Source organism: Terrapene carolina, unplaced genomic scaffold (genome assembly GCF_002925995.2).
Source record: "Terrapene carolina triunguis isolate 2854851 unplaced genomic scaffold, T_m_triunguis-2.0 Scaffold97, whole genome shotgun sequence".
Lineage (NCBI taxonomy): Eukaryota > Metazoa > Chordata > Testudines > Emydidae > Terrapene > Terrapene triunguis.
Window position 1 is genome coordinate 1687815 of NW_020664448.1, and position 19746 is coordinate 1707560.

Sequence of the window (19746 nt, forward strand, 5' to 3'; positions counted from 1 at the left end):
TACATGTAACTATTGCATAATCTTAAAAGTTTTAAGTAAAGTTTAAGTACGACTTTAGAATGGGTCAAAAGCTAATAATGGCTGATTTCTCTGTTTTGTAGGTAGAATTGAGCAGTCCTGTTTACCAGTGAAATAACTAACTTGGTGTGTGCCAGTCACTATCAAGTGAAGGAGTGACCAATTTCAAATTGTTAAGCTTTGTTATTCCCTAAAATAGTCACTGCACTGGTGGAGTTTTGCAAAGAGCTTAATTTAGCCTCCTCGTCAATTAGTTCTGTTGACATGAGGCCTAGGGTGGGAGAGATAGTAAGTGGAGGGAAATTTTCATAGTATAGTTTGGACCTTACTCTTTAGCTGTACATGGTTCCAGATTTCATAATTTAGTTTAAACCTTCCTGCCTGGAATGCTCTCCTTGTGGGAGTGGGTTGGGTTAGGGCAGGGGTAGCCAGAGCTGTACTATAGGCATAGTGCCAAATGATATTTTTGTGGGTGTAGAAACCATGTGCTGTAGAGGGTAGCCAAGAATACACTTTTTTTTTTTTTAATGTAAAATCTCTTGATGTCCTTTCTCCCACCACCTTTTTTTTAATGGTAATATAATTACAGTGAAATGTACTAATGCTCAAAACTAGCTTATCTCCCTTGTTCTGGGATTGCGGTAGAGGTGGGAAACACTTCTCCTTAAGGGGAAGGGGGAATTCTTGCATCTAGCAATTTCCCCTTCATCCCCATGCTTCATCCACTCTTAGCTGAATTCAGGAGCCATGTTGATCCCTCCTTAGCCAGAAAGACAGTAAGGACTGTGCTAGTGTAAAGAAAAGTGAAAGCACGTTTGGTTGGAATAACTTGGATATTGGAGCAGGAGGGCGGAGGAGAAATAATTGTTGTTTTTAGACTGCTATTGCTTTTCAGACAGTTTATTTCACTGAAACATCCGAGAAGTGGCTATCTTCTATACCAGGGATCGGCAACCTTTGGCATGTGGCCCGCCAGGGTAAGCACCCTGGTGGGAAGGGCCAGTTTGTTTACCTGCCGCGTCCACAGATTCAGCCGATCGCGGCTCCCACTGGCCGCGGTTCGCCGCTCCAGCCAATGGGGGCAGCGGGAAACGGCGGCCAGCACATCCCTCGTCCGAACCTGCGGACGCGGCAGGTAAACAAACCGGCCCGGCCTGCCAGGGTGCTTACCCTGGTGGGCCGTGTGCCAAAGGTTGCCGATTCCTGTTCTATACCAGTACAAGAGTAATAGCTGTGAAATACGAATCTGTTTTCAAGTAGCTGGTTTCGGTCCTTTGCTAAAAATTCTTCTTTAACTTAAAATAAAGCATCGTACATGCTACAAGTATTTTACTTTTTAACCATGACCTCAGATTTCCCTATTGAAATTTTGTGAGGTTTCTTGCCATTCCATTGATGCATGAGTAAACTGAATGTTTGGTAAAATGAAAAAAGTATATATACATTGTATTTAGTTTTTCATAAATTTTAAAAGACAAAGGCTAATGTTGGTTTAACAAGAAACTAATTCTGAAACTTGACAGGTGTTCTCTTGAAAGGATGTAAATATTTTGTTGGACTATTTCAGAACCAGCTAAATCGCTATTTTTTTCTTTTGACCCGATTTGAGAGTAGATCGGGGAATTTGTTTTTTCTGCTGTGTGAGAACAGTGTTAGTTTTTGAAAGCAGAAATAGTAACAGAATCTTTTTGAATGATTTAACCAAAAAACTGTTGAAACATCTCAAAGCTGCTTTGGTTTAATTGCTCCGCTTTCTCTTTCAGAGCCAATCCAGTCTCAATGCAAAGAATTCTGAAAGATTTGCTTGGGTTTTATTTTTGAACAATATGAGAAAAAGTTCACACACAAGCTACACTGCAAGGCTGTTAAGGTTGTGACACAAACCGAGAAGGGCAAGGAAATATACAGTTGAGGGGAAGTGTACCATATGTCTTCCAATACCTATCCAGTAAGGGCACCACTTTTAAACAGCTTCCTTTATGTGCCCTATTGTGCCGGAGTGTTAGAGAACATATGGTACACATCCCTCATAAATCTCTGAGGGTGAGATTATCTGTATTCAGTTTGATTAGACATAGATTTGCGCATTTTATTTTATTTTGCTTGGTGACTTACTTTGTTCTGTCTGTTACCACTTGGAACCACTTAAATCCTATTTTCTGTATTTAATAAAATCACTTTTTATTTAGTAATTTACTCATAGTATGTATTAATACCTGGGGGAGCAAACAATTGTGCATATCTCTCTATCCGTGTTATAGAGGGCGAACAATTTGAGTTTACCCTGTATAAGCTTTATACAGGGTAAAACAGATTTATTTGGGTTTAGACCCCATTGGGAAATGTGCATTTCCTTGCTTTTCTCAGTTTGTGTCACAACCCTGAGTCTTTAAATGTAGTTACATATGTTAATATGCATACACTTCCTATGATCAGATTTGTAAGTTTGTTGCAAAGGAGGCTAAATAATTTTCATTATGAAAATTTGAACACAAACTTTCTTCCTCTTTAAGCTGTTTTTACCAGTGTAATTACTGTGTAGTAATTTTATTTGAGATGTGCTTATTGTAAGTTTATTTTTTTTAATTGCACAGGAAGAAATGTATTTATGTAACTAAAGACTGACTAAACTGAACCTAGATTCTCTTGGCAGCTCACATGAGTTTAGCTGACTTTGCAACTTTAGAAGAAAAATATTTTCAAACAGATTTTTTCTCAGTGAATGTTTTGGTACCTAACAGGTCTGTATCCTGGGGTGTAGAGCTCATTACCATTGACACAAGCTCCAGTACATCTGCAGTAATTGCAACTGCCTGTTATATTCAGTAATGTCTGAGAGAAACAGAGGGGGTTTTCATTATTAAGAGAAAACCCCAGGGTTTCTTTGACTACAGATGTTGTAAAAGGAGATTTGCAAGTTGTTCAACCTTTACTTAAACTTTTACATAGTTCAAATATTTAAGTATATGGTGTACACTGTTAACCTGTCCACTCATACTGTTTGCGATGGAAGGACTTACTAGTCTGAAATATCTGGTGATTGTTTTGAGGAAAGTTAAAAGAATGTTTGGGGGTTTTTGGTGGAGGTGTAAGATATCTTCTCCAAAGGATTATTGTATGATTTTAAATCAACTGCATGATATATGTAGCCATAGGTTCTATGAGAGAGGAGTATTGAAGGACTACCCTGCACTTAAAACAACTTCTTTTTAAAGTACAAAATAAATAGTTTCATTCCAAAGATACACCTTGCTTTCAACCTCCTTCTTGCAACCTGAGCTAATATTAGAGTGGCTAATTTGAGGAGGTGGGATCCTCTGTAGTAAGGATCTGGCTAAAGGAATTATGGAGAATCCAGACTCTAAAACAGTGGTTCTCAAACTGGGGGTTGGGACCCCTCAGGGGGTCTCAAGGATATTACCTGGGGAGTCGCGAGCTGTCAGCCTCCACCCCAAACCCCGCTTTGCCTCCAGCATTTATAATAGCATTAAATATATAAAGTGGTGTTTTTAATTTATAAGGGGGAGTCGCAATCAGAGGCTTGCTATGTGAAAGGGGTCACCAGTACAAAAGTTTGAGAACCACTGCTCTAAAATCCCCTCTACTGATTTTAAAAAACAGGAAATAAACTTCAGAGCCAATGAACCCTTTGACCTACCTAGTTGAATACTGGCATCAGTAATGTAAATATCCTTGACAGATTTTTAAATGATCTAAAAGGTGGTTTGAATGTTACATTCGCTAGTGATCTTTTCAGTACAAACCTTTTACAGTATCATCAGTGGTGTTCGTATTATTTCTCCTAACCATGGCCTGTGCTGCTATAAAAAGGGATCTTAAGAAGGACGTATGGTATTAATGGACTTAAAATGGGTTTGAACTTATTACAACACATCAGTTCTGTGGGTCTCTGGACCTGTGTACATAAGGAGAAAAATCATTGCAAAACAAAACAAAAAATTGATTGGAACATTTAGAACTTGAAACACCTGAACAACATCCTGCCATGTCTTTTATGAGTGTTAACTGCACCAGTTGGTTTCTGCAACCCCTGGAGTATCATTTCCTGCCAAGTCTGTCTGAACTGGTACAGTCTACAATGGTTCTCCTCAGTCTGGACAGGAAATCACAAAAGGTACAGTTGCACTAATTTGACCATTGATCCATTCCATGATACAGTTCCACCTGTTTTGAGAATGGTTAATGGTTTTATTGTAAGACCAATCAAACAGACATTTAATTAATCGAAACTGAAATATTAGATCAGAATAGACCATTTAATGAAATGAACAGAAATGTTGAGTCTTGGTTGTAGTAATTTGTGTGACAGTGATTTACCACTTATGTTGGTTAGCAGATCATTGGGTTTACAGATTCTTCAAAATGTATTAAATTTTAGTACCAACTCAACTGGAATGTCAAAAAATTGCTGTCGCAGTTAAAAAATGTTAAATTCAAAAATCAAAATTGTTCATGGTAACTAGATGTATATTGCTCTGAAGTGTCTGGTAGAGATTGGGGTGTGAAGCTGTGGAAAGGTGGAATTGGTGCTATTTCAATTAAATTCCATTCTTGCTTGGAATATCTTTGCAAAATTTTGCTTGCTCAGGATAAGTAAATTTTTTCTGCATTCCCGGACAAAGGTTCACTACAGATAGGTCTGTCTTAAGGACTTGCAGATCAGCGGGCAGAAGCTGGCCAATCAGAATCATGAAGAGTTTTGATGCCCTCTGCTGGATTTCTCCTGTCATGTTAGTGCTTAAGCTTTTTAATTTCTTTTCTGTCTCCCCACAGTGCACAGTCACAGCAGCTTGCAGCTCCTTACACTAATCCCACTTTGTCAGAAAAACTTCCCAGGCGGGGTTTAAAGCACTGTAAATGTAGGGAGCCTCTATGCTGCCTGCCACAGCAGGACTCCTCTGTTCTGTCTGCTTGTTTTTTGGAATGAATGAAAGGGAGCACTCCAATCCCCCTTTGTGAGGACAAAATTTACTAGCAAAAAGAAGGCAAAAAAGAAGAGATGTTGCCGTTTTACAGGGCTCCTACCCTGTGGAGGAACAGGTAGACCGCTGCAGGCTATGACTCAGGTACAAAGGCACCAAAAAATGAGGCAAGTGGCTTCTCCCAGCTCTTTTGACTTCTCCCAGCTCTTTTGCCAATGGAATTGGCCTGCAGACTGGTCTCACCCCTTCATGCACACTGTAGGAAGGAGGGCACTTAGAAGTTCCACATGTGCGAGCCCATGCACTCGGTCTCTCCTTCCTCATGCTACTGGGCAATCCTGACCCAGATGTCTGGCCAAACAGAATCATCATTGTCACATACATAAGTGTGTAAGTAGATACTGTACTTGGTCTAACAAATTTTCATGATCCGTGTAAGGCTAGTTTTAGTATGTATATGTTCATGTCATAAAAATAGAAAATGAAACTACGAAACTAATAACTTTTAAACTTAATGGTTGAACCAGGCTGTATTAGTAAAGTACAGTTATTTTCTTTATTTAAATATGCAAAAAATTGGCTTAAGAATTCAGCCTCTGCAAGCATTGTATTAGTCTGAAGAAAATAAGTCTGACCTCGGGGGGGAGGTCATTGAACAAAACTTGGAAATGACTGTCATTTCAACTATTACATTTGATAGATTTGGCCTTGTGCCTCCCACAGGATAATTTAAATGTATTATGTAAAGTACTTAAGTGTTCTCATCAACATCTGTATTGTATTTAAACATTTTAGCTTGGTCTTAACAGGATATCCTTTTCGGCAGCGAGCTACACAGCAGTTTGACCCAGAGGATGTTTTATTTGCACTATTTCTGTTTTCTGCTAAAGTTGTAGCTTATATAGACAAAACTCTGTATTAGGACCCATATAGCATTCCACCTCTCTTGGGATGTTTAGTGATATGTTGGTTTAATATGGCACTGTGATGGAACTGTCATATTGATAACGTTCACTAGAGAACTCTGTACGCAGATTAATTCTTTTCATTTTATTACATGTTTTATGAAGTACTGATGAAAATTTGTACTTTATTTAATAGTAACTAGAGATGGAGAACAATTGGGTCAGCACATATAGTTGGAGAAGCAATCACATAAGAGTGAGAAGAAGTACTTTTTAATAATATTGTGTGAAAGAGAATTATGGTATAGGATCTAACTTCTTTCAACAGTGTTCAAAATGAGATCTTTTGGAAGTTAGGTGCATAAAGATATGGTTGAAAAAAGAAAGGACCTTTTAGAATCAACTATTAAGAAAGACGAGGAAAAACTTAAATCCAAGTTTTGAATAGCCTCTTAATAGTTCCATGTGGAGAACAGTAAAACTTATTGAAGACATGTCATTTGCATTCAGAAATGGCAGCTGTACTTGGATTTTAAAAGTCAAAGTATCTGATCCAGCCATGCTGTAATCTTATAAACCACCTCAAACAATGACTTGCTAGCCCTTTACATTACATTTTGGTTGGTTACATGTTTCATCTTGATTGAGAATCGCAGAATCATAGACATGTAGGGCTGGAAGGGACCTCAAAAGATCATCCAATCCGTTCCCTCATTCTGACACAGGATTAAGTATACCTAGACCATCCCTGACAGGTGTTTTTGTCTGCATGTAATAATAAATGGCAGAGTCAAAGGAAAGAAAGTATATTGTTGAGCATGGGTGTCTTAATTAGGGCTGTGTGAATAATTGCTTTTTTTTGGTATACTGGATGTGAAAAATAAAAATTCTGTTTAGGTTTAACCAAAACTGATTTAAAAAAAAACAATTCAACAAATGAAGATAGTATAAAAATTTGGTTTTGGGTCAACAAAAGTGTCATTTCAATTTTGGGTAATTAAAACTTCTTTAATGAAAGCAAAGGGCCAGATTCACAGAATTGGTTGCGGTGGCTTTGGAGCAGGGACTTGAACCCATGTCTCCTCCTCCCAGGTGAGTGCCCTGACCACTCTAGGGTGTTCTGGGGTGTCTTCTTCAATCTCTCCTGCAAAAGCTGTTCCACTTTGTATAAAATACTTGAGTAGTCATTGGGCCAGCGAGAGAGAATGAGAGCTGGTCTACACTGCGAAATCCATGCCCCTGAGAGAGACAGCTATGCAGCCCTAACCCCCGTTCGACTGTGGCTTTAAGTGTAGATATAGCCTGAGAATGACTCTATAGCCTGATGGTTAGAACACTCAAATGGGAGGTAGGAAGACCTAGGTTCAAGTCTGGGCTCCAGAATGGGGATTTGAACCTGGGTCTCGCATCACAGGTGAGTGCCCTAACCACTAAGCTAGTTGGTATAAGGATTCCCCTGTTCATAAACAGTAAACAGTGCCTAAGGTGCCGAAGTCGTTTGTGAATGTAGTGTCCCCTCCCACTCCACCTCCCTTTTTTTTTGGCTGAAACTATTGGCAAATTCGTATCAAATTTGCAAATAGTTTGTCAACCCAAGACTGCATTTTTTTGAAATAAAGTATTAGTCCAAAACATTTCAACCAGCTCTAGTCTTAATTTGATTCGAGCTCTAAAAATAGAGAAGTTCTGAGGTTGATTACTTAGCAGAAAATGTATTGCAACTGATAAAATAACCTCTAAATAATGAAACTTAAATGTATTAACCAATTTGACAGCCTCTTCAAGATGGCAGCCTATGCAAAACTTGTTTGCCAGCCATTTTAAAATGGAAAGAAAGTAAGGCCTGGACCACATAAAACATGAGGCTACATAAATGATTTGTAATTCTGTGGGAACTACTTAGTTAAAGGTTCACATGATGTAAAATACCAACCTGTTCAGTTGTGAAGAGGCCAAAAGGTGAATAATGGCAAGCCACCTCCAGAATTAACTAGTAACTGATCTTTACAGAATAAAACAAGTTCAATTTTTTTTTTTGCAATATAAAATTGAAGTGGAAAATATGTATTCTAACACAATTTATGAAGAACAAGAAAATTGCATTGCTTCCAGCCATTATTTCTACTTCTATCAAATAGTTCAGACCATTCTACGGAACACTGTACCTCTTTTAGACTATTACATTCAGATTCAAGAATTACTATATTGCTAACTTTTGGAAGAACAGGCTTCCATAAATATTTTGTGGAGTACCTCACTTTTGGAGACTTGGCATAATTCCAATACCTATCATGACATTTAAGACTCTCACATTTGCAGTAATAATGCCTTTATAAAATAGTTGTGCTTTTTTTTAGTGTTTGATATTTCCCATGCAAAATGCTCACTAAATAATGGAATAGTCCTCATGTCCTGAGATTCCAGATAAGTCCTTTTAAATCAATCTTTATTGTCTTGAGACTTTTGATTTATATTTAAATAAAAATAGTTAAGCAAACACAACAAGTCAAATAAGTAAGCTCAGAGGGTCATAATTTCAGGATTCCCAACCCCCCATAATTCCCTTGAAGAATGGTAGGTTCCGTTTTCAAAACTTAACTGACTTACGTCATTGAAAGTCACATAGTCCCTTTTAAAAAATTTTACACAATAAGCCTAGTGCCAACATTCCTCCACACTATCACTTTACGTTAACTCCTATTTATGTTCAGATTCCCCTCCTTTTTTCAATGATATGTATGTTACAGTGACTAAATTTTAAAGTGAACAAATATGTTCAAACTCCATCATAATTAAAAAGTATATTGATTCACAAAAATGTTCGAAGTACATTGTAATTAAAAATATAACAATTTATACACACCCTCTTAACAGGAGCGTAATTAGTTTACTCAACCATACATTTATTTAGTATTATGATGAGAGGTAGGAAATGAAGAAGCATACCCCCATGACACATCCCTAGCCAAATCCTTCCACATGTCACCTTACTTACCATTTACTAAGCCTATCTCCCATTCTTTTCTGATGATAAACACAAACAGCTTGATCCTACCCTCTGACATAGGCTGTTAAACCTTAACTGAACTGCACCCTATGGCAAGCCACCCTTCGTATGTGGCTATGGACCTTGATGTCATTATGGTGTATGTAAAATAACTAGACCATGGTTAGTGTTAGGTAATGCCTGCCTAACACGAAAGGAAGTAGTTTCAACATTAGGTCAGTACATGCAGGCAAACATCAGTTTGTTCTTGGGATTTAATTACTTATTTAATTGTTGTGGAAAGTACAATATACTGTATAAAGGATTCTAGAAACATAAGGCATTTAGTACCATAGGTCATTTTGATGGCTGAGACATCACTGTCTCTCAGAGCCAAAAGTCCACATCTGTCATTCAGTTTGCAGCTTGTATTTTTGGGGTATATTCCCTGTATCATTCTCATTAATGTTATCTAAGCTATTTTTAAACTCACTGATCCCTCTTGAAGTTCTTAACAATTAATACTATCAGTTCTCTCTTTGTCAGCCAACACTGCTAATTAACCAATTCATTAAGTTTGTGCAGCCCTATACTGAATGTTTGGTTGCTGTCCACTGTACTATATCTGCTGTATTTGCTGAATTAGAAATTGCTTCCAAGAAGACTATTTGATTTGTTTTGGCTGATTTTTCATAGACAATGTGGTATTGGGCTTTCATACACCATTCTTTAAATGTTAATGTATCTACTCTTTTACTAGTAAATGTCGTGAATATTTTGCTTAGGTTAGATATCAGACTGACTAGACAGTAGTTTCCTCGTTTTTCCTTCTAGCACATTTCTATATTCATTGCAGATTTTCAGTTTGTGTTTATCTGTAGTTTTTAAAAGTCTGGTGTATTTTAAGGCAAATTTGATAATAGAGCATGTTTAATTTTGTCTCATACTATTGTCATTTCTGTAGTTTGGGTCTCTTTAATTAGTAATGTTAATTTCTCTTCTTCCTGCACAAATTTTTCTAAGTTCCTTATATATCATCTTGAAAACCTGATAAAAGATGGCTATTTAAAATATAGGTCAAAAACATTTTCATATGCTTCCCTGCCTTTAATTTTTTCCCTCTTAATTCATATAGAATCCTTTTTGGCAACTGCTCTGACTAGATTTTTTTTTCATTATAGTGTCTTACATCTGCAAGCTTTGACAGCTAGTTTTAGTCCCCTTATGTTTTTGGTTTTTATACATTTTTTCCCCCTCTTGTTTATTTCACTAACCTTGGAATTGGCCACGTGTTTTTCGGTCTTAAATAGTTAATAGTAGAATTTAGTTTTGGAGCCTTCCTTTACTGGCACTCTCTTTCTGTGATTATGGAAGCCGAGTTAGTTTTACTCTGCTTTATATTTACATTTATGGACAGATGCATTTTCCAACATCTAACTTACCCAATATTTGTAAAGAATCTTTTTAGTCAACTATCTAAGCAATGGCCAGGCCTGATAACAAGGATTTAATTCAGTAAAAATATTAGTGATTTCACTGCAGAATAAATTGCATGTTTCTAGTGATGCTTCTACCTGAAAGCTCTTAATTGTAGGCTTTGATAAGTACAGCTTTCTTTCAAACCTTTCTAGTGTTTACTGAAGTGAGTTGCAATGGGAGTAGCCTTGTTCCTGCCATAGGAGAGCTCAAGATCAGAAATATTACGTGCCCTGAGGTACAGTGTTTGATAAATAGAATGGTGCCACATGATTCCAAAGTAGTTTAAGGTCACATATTTTGCAAGTCCTTTGACTGACATTGCTCTTGAGGACCAACTAAATTGACTAGCATGCATACGTCTTAGAGACAGGATTATTTTCTTTACAATTACTGATTCAGGACCAGTGCTTGGAAAAGATTACTGAATCACTGCCTGCTACAGATTATTGAACTAAAATAGCAGTCCATGCTGCCTCCTGACCCTTTCCTCATCTCTTTCCAATTATTCTTTTCATGATACTGTTCATGAGCAGGGATAGCTTCCATATTAACGATTGGAATTGTAGAAGAAATGCTTTGAACAGAAAAAAGATGCCTTCCTATTCAAGTGATTCCCCTAATACTGAAAAAGAGAGGCAGCCGTTGTCCTATTATGTACTTTCAGAAACACAACAGTTACCTCAGGTGGGCTCTAAAGTGCTTTCTGCCATTGATCAATGGTTATGTCTCAGGTGCTAATGGATAACTTGCTCTCTCCCAGTGACTCTGCTGAAAAGCAGTGGTTCCATGCCTCTAGAGCCATCACTTGTATGTGAACTGTTTTTGTAAGGCTGATGGCAGAGATTTGTATATCATGTTTTTTATTGTGCCCAATCCTTGATGTTCAACTTACTTGCCAGGGATGTAAAATTATGTTTATTAACAAAATAATTACTCTGGCAGTAATTTAATTCTTTGATATCTTTCATCTCTTGAATAATAAAGATCTTGGGATCCTCTTGAAAGTAATTGTTTACATTTGTGTTTAAGATCATCTGATTTCTTCCCAATATTCTTTGTTTTGGGAGAATACCAAAATAAATGTCTGAAAGTCTTCTTTTCCTCCCATGTTATCCAGTTTATTCTAATTGGTTTATTTCTTTAATATGGCAAAGTCTGGTTAATGTCCAGCCTTTTGTTTTTATGGCAAATGGTTTCCAATTCTTTTTCTGTCTGCTTATGTGGCCAGTCTTTGCCTCTCTGTGGAGCGTTTAGATATTCTTTAGATAATTCTATATAATTCCTTAGATAAGGGGACGTGGAAAGTCAAATAGTGGTGACTGCACTGGAAACTTATTCCGATACAGATTAAACATCAGTTTGCCTTTCTATTTTGTAGATATTGTAATGTTGTTTTCTTTAAGTAGAAGGAATTTTGCATTCAGCTCTTAACCCCTAATGTGCCAACTAGTACAGGCATTACCCTGGGTAACCTCACATGGTTAATCCACATTGTTCAGACTGCCCTCTGGCTAATAGATGGCATTTTTTCAAGCTCTGTACTTCATAAAGTCTTAAAATTCCTCCCAAAGGGAAAGATTGGCATATTTATGATGTGAAGAATTGAAAAATGATAGTATCTCCATTTTACAGAGGGTGAAACCAAGGGTATGTCTATACTTACCTCCGGGTCCGGCAGTAAGCAATCGATCTTCTGGGATCGATTTATCGCGTCTTGTCTAGACGCGATAAATCGATTCCGGATCGATCCCGGAAGTGCTCGCTGTCGACGTCGGTACTCCTGCTCCGCAAGGGGAGTACGCGGAGTCGACGGGGGAGCCTGCCTGCTGCGTCTGGACCCGCGGTAAGTTCGAACTAAGGTACTTCGACTTCAGCTACGTTATTCACGTAGCTGAAGTGGGGGGTTAGTGTGGACCAGGCCCAAGACACAAAGAGGATAAGTGTCTTGCTAGAGGGAGCCAGTATTGAAAACGTACATGGGATTTTCTAGCTTCGAAATCTAGGCTTAGACAATTTTATGTTTGTCGTTTAAAAAAAATGAGTTTGCTTTCCAGGAAGTTGAAGTTGGAAGCTGAAAGTCACCAGGCACTGCACATTTGAATCTTCAACATGTTGCAAGCAAAGGTTACTCCTGGTTTTTGTTGTGCTCCACTATATATTGACACCATTACAATGTTTTTACTCCCCCATATTAGAAATTGTAATCCTTGCTCATGAAACCAATGTGTTTTCTTAAGGCTTTTATGAATAAATGGAACTGACTCAAATCTTATAGTTAAAGCCATCTAAAACCTACTGAAGATCTGATGCAAATGCTATGATAGATACTACCCTGGTAGAAATGGACTGTTCCAGTAATAATCCCTGTGGGACAGCAGATTAATTTATGGATCCAGTACACTTGGATTTTGTTAGCTAAACCTCTTCTGTCTGTGAAGCCGGCTTCATGAAAGGCAGCAGTCACTTTTTTCTGAATAGCTTTATTGTTCTTTTTATGCAGATTGGGAAGTTCAGTCTTGCAAATATAGACTTTTATAAATAGTGTATCTTTGTAAAACTTGCTTTGATATTTCTAAGATTGTAAGATGCATTTGAAACAAGAACTATGGCTTGCACGGTGTGTGTTTGTATAGTGCCTGCACAGTGTTGTGGCAGTCCTAATAGGGCTTCTCAATGCTTTGATTATATAAATATTAAATAATATTTCAGATACTGTTGGCTTTGGTCAGTAGAATTATGAACATGACCTAATGATCTTAAGTTAGGCTCTGATCAAAGTTAATTGAGTCAATAGGGTCATTTAGTTCAATGGGCTTCAGGCCCTTAGATTGTAAACTCTTGTAGAGAATCTCTATTTGTCCAGTGAAGAGCCATCCATCTCTATGAAACTATATAAAAATGATAAATAATGAACCTTTTGATACATCATTTACAAGTCAGACAATTCTGTAGACTTCAGTTATGACGTCTCTTAATGGTTTTTCCCGAATTTAAACATTAGAATCTCAACTCCTTGAATTAAGAGAAGAGCGCAGTGTGACCTGTGAGCAAGCGCTGAGCACACTCCTAGACTGCATACTAAGTCTAACTGGGCCAAAGGTTAAACAATCAGTAGGTTTCCCAGCTTGAGCTGAACAGTGGTATTCTTTGTTTTGGTGATCTTTTGAGAGGCAAAACAGCAAGTGTCATTGAGAAACGAACAAGGAAGATCTTGCACTATTTACTGAATGTGTCCTTTTGAATAGGAATGTGAACTTACTGTACTAGTTTAGCTGAAAATAGTACATTTGCTTACAGCAATTACTGTTTTTATATGAAATGTTCTAAAAGGTATATTATGTTGCATTTATTTGAACTGCTAGTTTATAATTTTTTGTAAAAGAATTATGGATTGAGCTGACATGGTCCATCCACATCGGAAGAAAGTCAGGAAGCTGTGGATGCGGTTTAGTTAGTCTGCAGTTTTATTCAGGTATAATATCTAGGCGTACCCAGCAACAAACTGTATGGTGCAGGGGTCCCTGCTGATCCAGACATAGGTGCCCCAAACCCCCTTCCTCGGCTCCCTTAAGAGGTCAAGAAAAGGAGGGAGTTGGCTGCCTGCTGAGAAAACATAGGAGCCCCAAACCCACCTTATTCAGCTCCCATAAGTGATGTTTTCCTTCATATCATTTTCGAATCCAATTTATCCAATAACCATGTCCCTTCCATACTGACTCCTGCACCACTGCCAATTTTTCAGATAGTGAGCTGGAGATGGATAATCCCATTGGAAGTGACTTTTCGAAATAAAACTGGCTCTCAAAACAGAAACCCAACAGGCTAAAATTGGAAGGATGAATTGGCAGTAATAGAAAAACTTACTTGATATCACATTTTGCCAACAGCCAGCCTTATTGAGGTAAAGTGGGCCTCTCTGTGGCTGCATAGAATATAAATACGTGCCTCTCTTCTGGTCAGCAGGAAGGGCAAATGCAATGATCTTGTCCTGACCTGGTCCAAACCGCTTCCTGTCCATCCCTATAAATATTCCTCTTCCCACCTGCTGTCAGGGAACCCTTTTCTTCCAGCTAGCCAGACAAAGACCCACTTGCGTAAGGACTGCAGTGGGCATATTGTTTAAGTGTGGGTCTATCCTGAAAAATGACTCAAAAATAGGGCTGTCAATTAATTGCAGTTAACTCAAGCAATTAACTCAAAACAAATTAACTTGATTATAAAAATTAATTGCAGTTTTAATCGCACTGTTAATAATAAAATACCAATTTAAAATAATTATAAATATTTGTGGGTGTTCTACCTTTTCAAATGTATTTATTTCAATTACAGCACAGAATACAAAGTGTACAGTGCTCACTTTGTATTATTTTTATTACAAATATTTGCACTGTAAAAAAGATAAACAAAATAAATAGTATTTTTCAGTTCAACTCATACAAGTACTGTAGTGCAATCTCTTTATCATGAAAGTGCAACTTACAAATGTAGAATTACTTTTTTGTTTACATAACTGCACTAAAAACAAAACAATGTAAAACTTTAGAGCTTACAAGTCCACTCAATCCTACTTCTTGTTCAGTCAATCGCTAAGACAGACAAGTTTGTTTACGTTTATGGGAGATAATGCTGCCCACTACTTATTTACAATGTCGCCTGAAAGTGAGAACAGGTGTTCACATGGCACTGTTATAGCCAGCATTGCAAGGTATTTACATGCCAGATACATTAAACGTTTCTGTGCTCCTTCATGCTTCGAATTGTTGTTTCTTTTTTTTACAGAGCAAATATTTGTAATAAAAAATAATAATATAAAGTGAGCACTTTACACTTTGTATTCTGCGTTGTAATTGAAATAAATATATTTGAAAGTGTAGGACAACATCCAAAAACATTTATAATTAATTTAAACTGGTATTCCGTTGTTGTTTAACAGTGCAATTAAAACTGTGATTAATTGTGATTAATTTTTTTAATTGTTTGACAGCCCTGCTCAAAACTGTTGAAGCTTTACATTCATATTGCCTCACAGATTTCCATGTCGTGTGTGCTCAGTTCAGAAATAAATCACCAGTTCAACAACCTCTTGCTGCTCTCTGACCTTCAAGTTTGTTTCTATCTCATGCATCATCAGCAATAGAATATTTGCAAGCCAAATTATGCTCTGTTTTACCTGTGCATCCAAAATAATTATTTGTTGCATTTAACTTATGCATGAATTGCCTTAAGTAGCTGATAAATTTTCAGCTAACTGTGCTCTTAACTTTAATATTCATTCAGTAATTTGGCCTTTATCATGCTGGATATCAGCTGCCACAGGAAGTTTTGCCACTAGTTTCATTAAACCCATTGTCTGTACATACTAACAGAGTTGGCATGTATTCTGTTTGCCACTTTATTCTTCCTATGGCACTCAACTCATGAAACAATCAAGTAAAAAGTCAACACATTCTGTTGAGCAGGTTCAGAAGCTGAGGGATGGAAATCTTGGAAAGAAAACCTTCTCTCTAGCTGCTTTCCTCCAATCCGTTGACCACTTCTACATTTAAAAGGATACTGTGAATCAAATTTGGTCCAAAAATTAGATTGCATTAAAAGATGCAATAAGACCTATATAAATGGTTCCATGTGTTTTAAATTACAAGGAAAGTGATTATTTTTTATACCAGAGGTTCCCCTTTAGTGTTTGCAAACCAAACATAGCTGCACTGAGAACCTGAAAATGAAACTGACGTCATTGATGTGCAGTGTCCAAGATGAGAGTTGCAGAAAGTAAACAGCATAAATAATTATAAGTAAACTGTATGTTTCAATCTCCAGTTTATAGGCAATTAAATTGATACTGTAAATTAGGGCCTGATTCTGTCAGGAATTGAGCTCCCTCAACTCCCATTACCTTCAATGAGAGTTGAGGGCATTCAGTGTCTTGCAGGTGTGAACTCAGTTAAAGAAATTTGTTTCCAGTATCTGATTTTAAGCTGAGGGTTGTTTAGTTACATATTTATTGTAGTATACTTTTTATTATATTTTCTATAAGAAATTTGTTATTGTATTAGGATAACTTATACATGTATAATTACAGTAGATATTTTTTATTAATCTGTAACATCTGAATTTATATGTATTTCATGCTATTTATTTTAGTCACACACATTCTCCATGTTGAATATTCTAACGAATTATTTGTCTACAAAATGATTAGGATAGTATATATAAAACAAAGCTAATAACGTTGCCATAAAACCAAATAAAGTGAATCAACATACCCCAATACAAAGCAAAAATATAAAAAGATATATGGGGAAAGAGGAATCGTTGTATATTACATTAGTTTATTAAAATTATAGATTACTGGGTTGTTTGTTAAAATGTCAGATTTTTTTATCTGTATAAGATTATTATAGTGAAACTCCTTTTTATAGTACATTCTCTTATTTGTTTTTAACACAGTCTTTTTATTTATTTTTTATAGGGCATTCAGAAGTTGGCTAGTCAATACTTAAAGAAGGATTGGCCTGGAATAAAAACAGATGAGCGAAGTGATTATAGGTAATTTAACAATTGGGACTTTTTAAATAGCTGTTCTCACATTGCCAATTTGTGTAATTATTCTACACAACAATGAAGAACCCTTTCTTCTGTAGCTGAAATTAATGTTCTTCAAGTGCTTGCTCATGTTGATTCCATTGTAGGTGTGCACACGCCCACGTGCGCGGTCATTGGAGATTTTTGCCTTAGCGGTATCCATAGGGCCGGCTGTGGTGCTCTCTTTAGTGCTGCGCTCATGTGTCCTTATATCAGGCACTACTTGCCCTACGTCTCTCAGTTCTTTCTTACCCTCCGTGGTGGTTAGTCCGTGTGCCTTTCCTTGCATAGCAAGGGCTAGTGGTTTCCTCTCTTCTGACTTCAAGCCTTAGGGCCTTGTAAATAGTGGTTTACAGTAGTTAGTGTTAAGTAGTTGTTAAGAGTCAGAAGTTAGAGTCCCAGTGGGGACTTCGCCTCAGGCAGGGCATGCCCCAGTCTCCGGGGTTTAAGCCCTGTGCGGACTGTAACAGGCCTATGCCTGTAAGTGACCCATAGCAGCTGCCTCAAGTGCTTGGGGAATCACATGTGAAGAACAAGTGTCGTGTTTGTAAACATTTTCGACCCAGGACTCAGAAAGAGCAGGATATTCGTTTGCGGGCTCTCCTCATGGAGGCTGCCCTTCGTCTCGCTTCCAAGCCGTCCCTCCAAGACTCGCCTAGTATATCGTCCTCGGTACACAGCACACCCCCATCACTGGGCTCCGCCCGGCACCGCTCCCCATCACCAATGCCCAGAAATAAAATGAAGAAGCTCGGCTCCCTGGCACTGGGCAAGAAAGGACATGGGGCATCAAGGCCCAGTTCGGGCTGCCCTGCCACTTCGGAGCCACATGGACCAGCCTCCCAAGTTGGGGCCCTTAGCCCCTTAAAGGATCCGCCACTGACTCCCAGGAGCAGTAGGGACCCAAACTTCTGGTGGCATCGATACCTTCCCAAGCTCCTCCAGCGCTGAGAGAGCAGAGGCCTCTGCCCACGCGTGCCTCAGGAAACAGCAAAGGCTCCTTGCGAGGGCAAGCCAGCCGCTAAGAGTGTCCTACTCTGTAAAGCAGTGCATACATTAACAGTGTTTTATAAGTTATTAGTAGCAGTAAAAGTAAAATATTCCTGTCTCCCCTTTTTCCCTTTCTCACCATCTTTTAATGTTTGTTTGTTTGTAGGAGCATGTATCCAGTTTGGAAATCATTTCTAGAAGGCACAATGCAGGTGGCCCAATCGCGGCTCAATATCTGTGAAAACTACAAAAACCTCATTTCTGAACCTGCCAGGACAGTCAGGTGCTTTAAGGAACAACAGTTAAAAAAGGTATTTTCTCTCTTTTTTCTTTGTATTCTTTGTTGAGAGTTATTGCTTTTATAAGTGTGTTGTTCAGGACTAGTAGGGATTGTAGAGCAGTAGAAATATTTCTAAAGAATCTGTATACCTGTTTCTGCCTGTTCAACTGTGTTCCTTTGTAGAAGTTAAACCTTTAGTTTGTATTGAACCAGTTATTCATAATAATAGACTAAATATTCCAGAATGAAGTTTTTTAATTGACTTGAGACTTAGTCACATCCTGTAAATGTTGGTACCAGAGGCAGTCTCGGGCATTAGTCTGTATAGAAAAATTCTTATAGTTGAGAGAAAATAAACTGACTTTCATTTTAAAATGTTTTATTACTACAGCGATACAATAAGACTCCAGGAATTGTCACTGTATCACTCTGCAGCCTAAAATGTCTGTAAAGTAAGAGTGATGTGATGGAAACAGCTACAAGCATGTTTGCAATCTCTTTTTTGTTTAGAATATCACCAGGTTCAATCATTGCTGGGTTTAACAGTCTGTTACCATCCAGTTTTTACGTTATTAACCATTTTTGGCTTTTTTACACACATGACTTTACAGATTACACCCATGCAATGCACAGGCTTTCAACTTGTAATTTTAATGTGATTTACACCTTAACATGTGCAGCAAGAACAGTTCGGTATTCAATATATTTTTAATCAAACCCTATGTGGAATCTGCTTTTATAAATTATCTAAAATGTCTTTTTAAATACAGCACTTCTTGTTCATTTAAGCTGAATATTTTTCATGTTCTAATGAGCTGTGTATTATGAAGAGAAGTTAATTATGGATCTCAGTGGAGTTTGGGGTGAGAGTAGTTGTAATTTGAGGAATGCTAAAATGATGTTTTAAAGAGGGAGCACAGAGTATAAATATCAGCATTGCAATGAGCAGTTTGTGTCTAGAAGTTACCAAAAATGCTACCTTCTGATGTGCTCTCTATAAGATAGGCCAAAGGCAGGGGGGACAGGAGGTCAAGTCGAGGGAGTGCTGTTTGAACACATACTCCAACTGTCCAAAAAACTGCTTGTGGTTCAAAATGTTTAGTCTGCCATCTAACAAGAATGTTGCTCATTTAGAGGGGGACGACAGGTAAGTTCTTTATTTACATTGTTTCCCAGAGTTTGATCATAGGGCGTTTGTCATGTTTAATTCGGAGTACTCCAGAGCCTGTATCTTTCTCTCTCAAATAAAGACGTGAGAGTTGCAGTGTTCTTAGCTAAAATGAGCTGACATCCCCTCGCTGTAACGTCTCCAGATGCGTGGGGTATAAACTGATGTATGTCTCCTCATAAGCTCAGTTTCCAGTTCCTTGGGAGATTACTGTAGTGGTCCACCCACTCTGTGAGACATTGGTTTTTCTGGAGCTCAAACTTTCTTATTGCATGTGTTTATTTTTCTGTGGGGTTTTCCAACAAATATTATGGTAATTTCTCATGTTTTAATTAGTTTGGTAAATGGCTCCTGCTACTGCTTCCATAAATACTGGAAGTTCAGGGAGTTTATGA

General features: G+C 37.7%; 1 protein-coding gene across 3 annotated transcripts in view; it reads left to right on the forward strand.

Annotated features, from left to right (window-relative positions):
- Positions 1–19746, forward strand: part of FCHSD2 (FCH and double SH3 domains 2) — a 238053-nt gene that overhangs the window by 111198 nt on the left and 107109 nt on the right. For all 3 annotated transcript variants that reach the window (XM_026651594.2, XM_026651593.1, XM_026651596.1), the window contains 2 exons: positions 16801–16877; positions 18070–18214. In XM_026651594.2, the coding sequence (XP_026507379.1) occupies positions 16801–16877; positions 18070–18214 (222 nt within the window). The remainder of the gene's footprint in view (positions 1–16800; positions 16878–18069; positions 18215–19746) is intronic.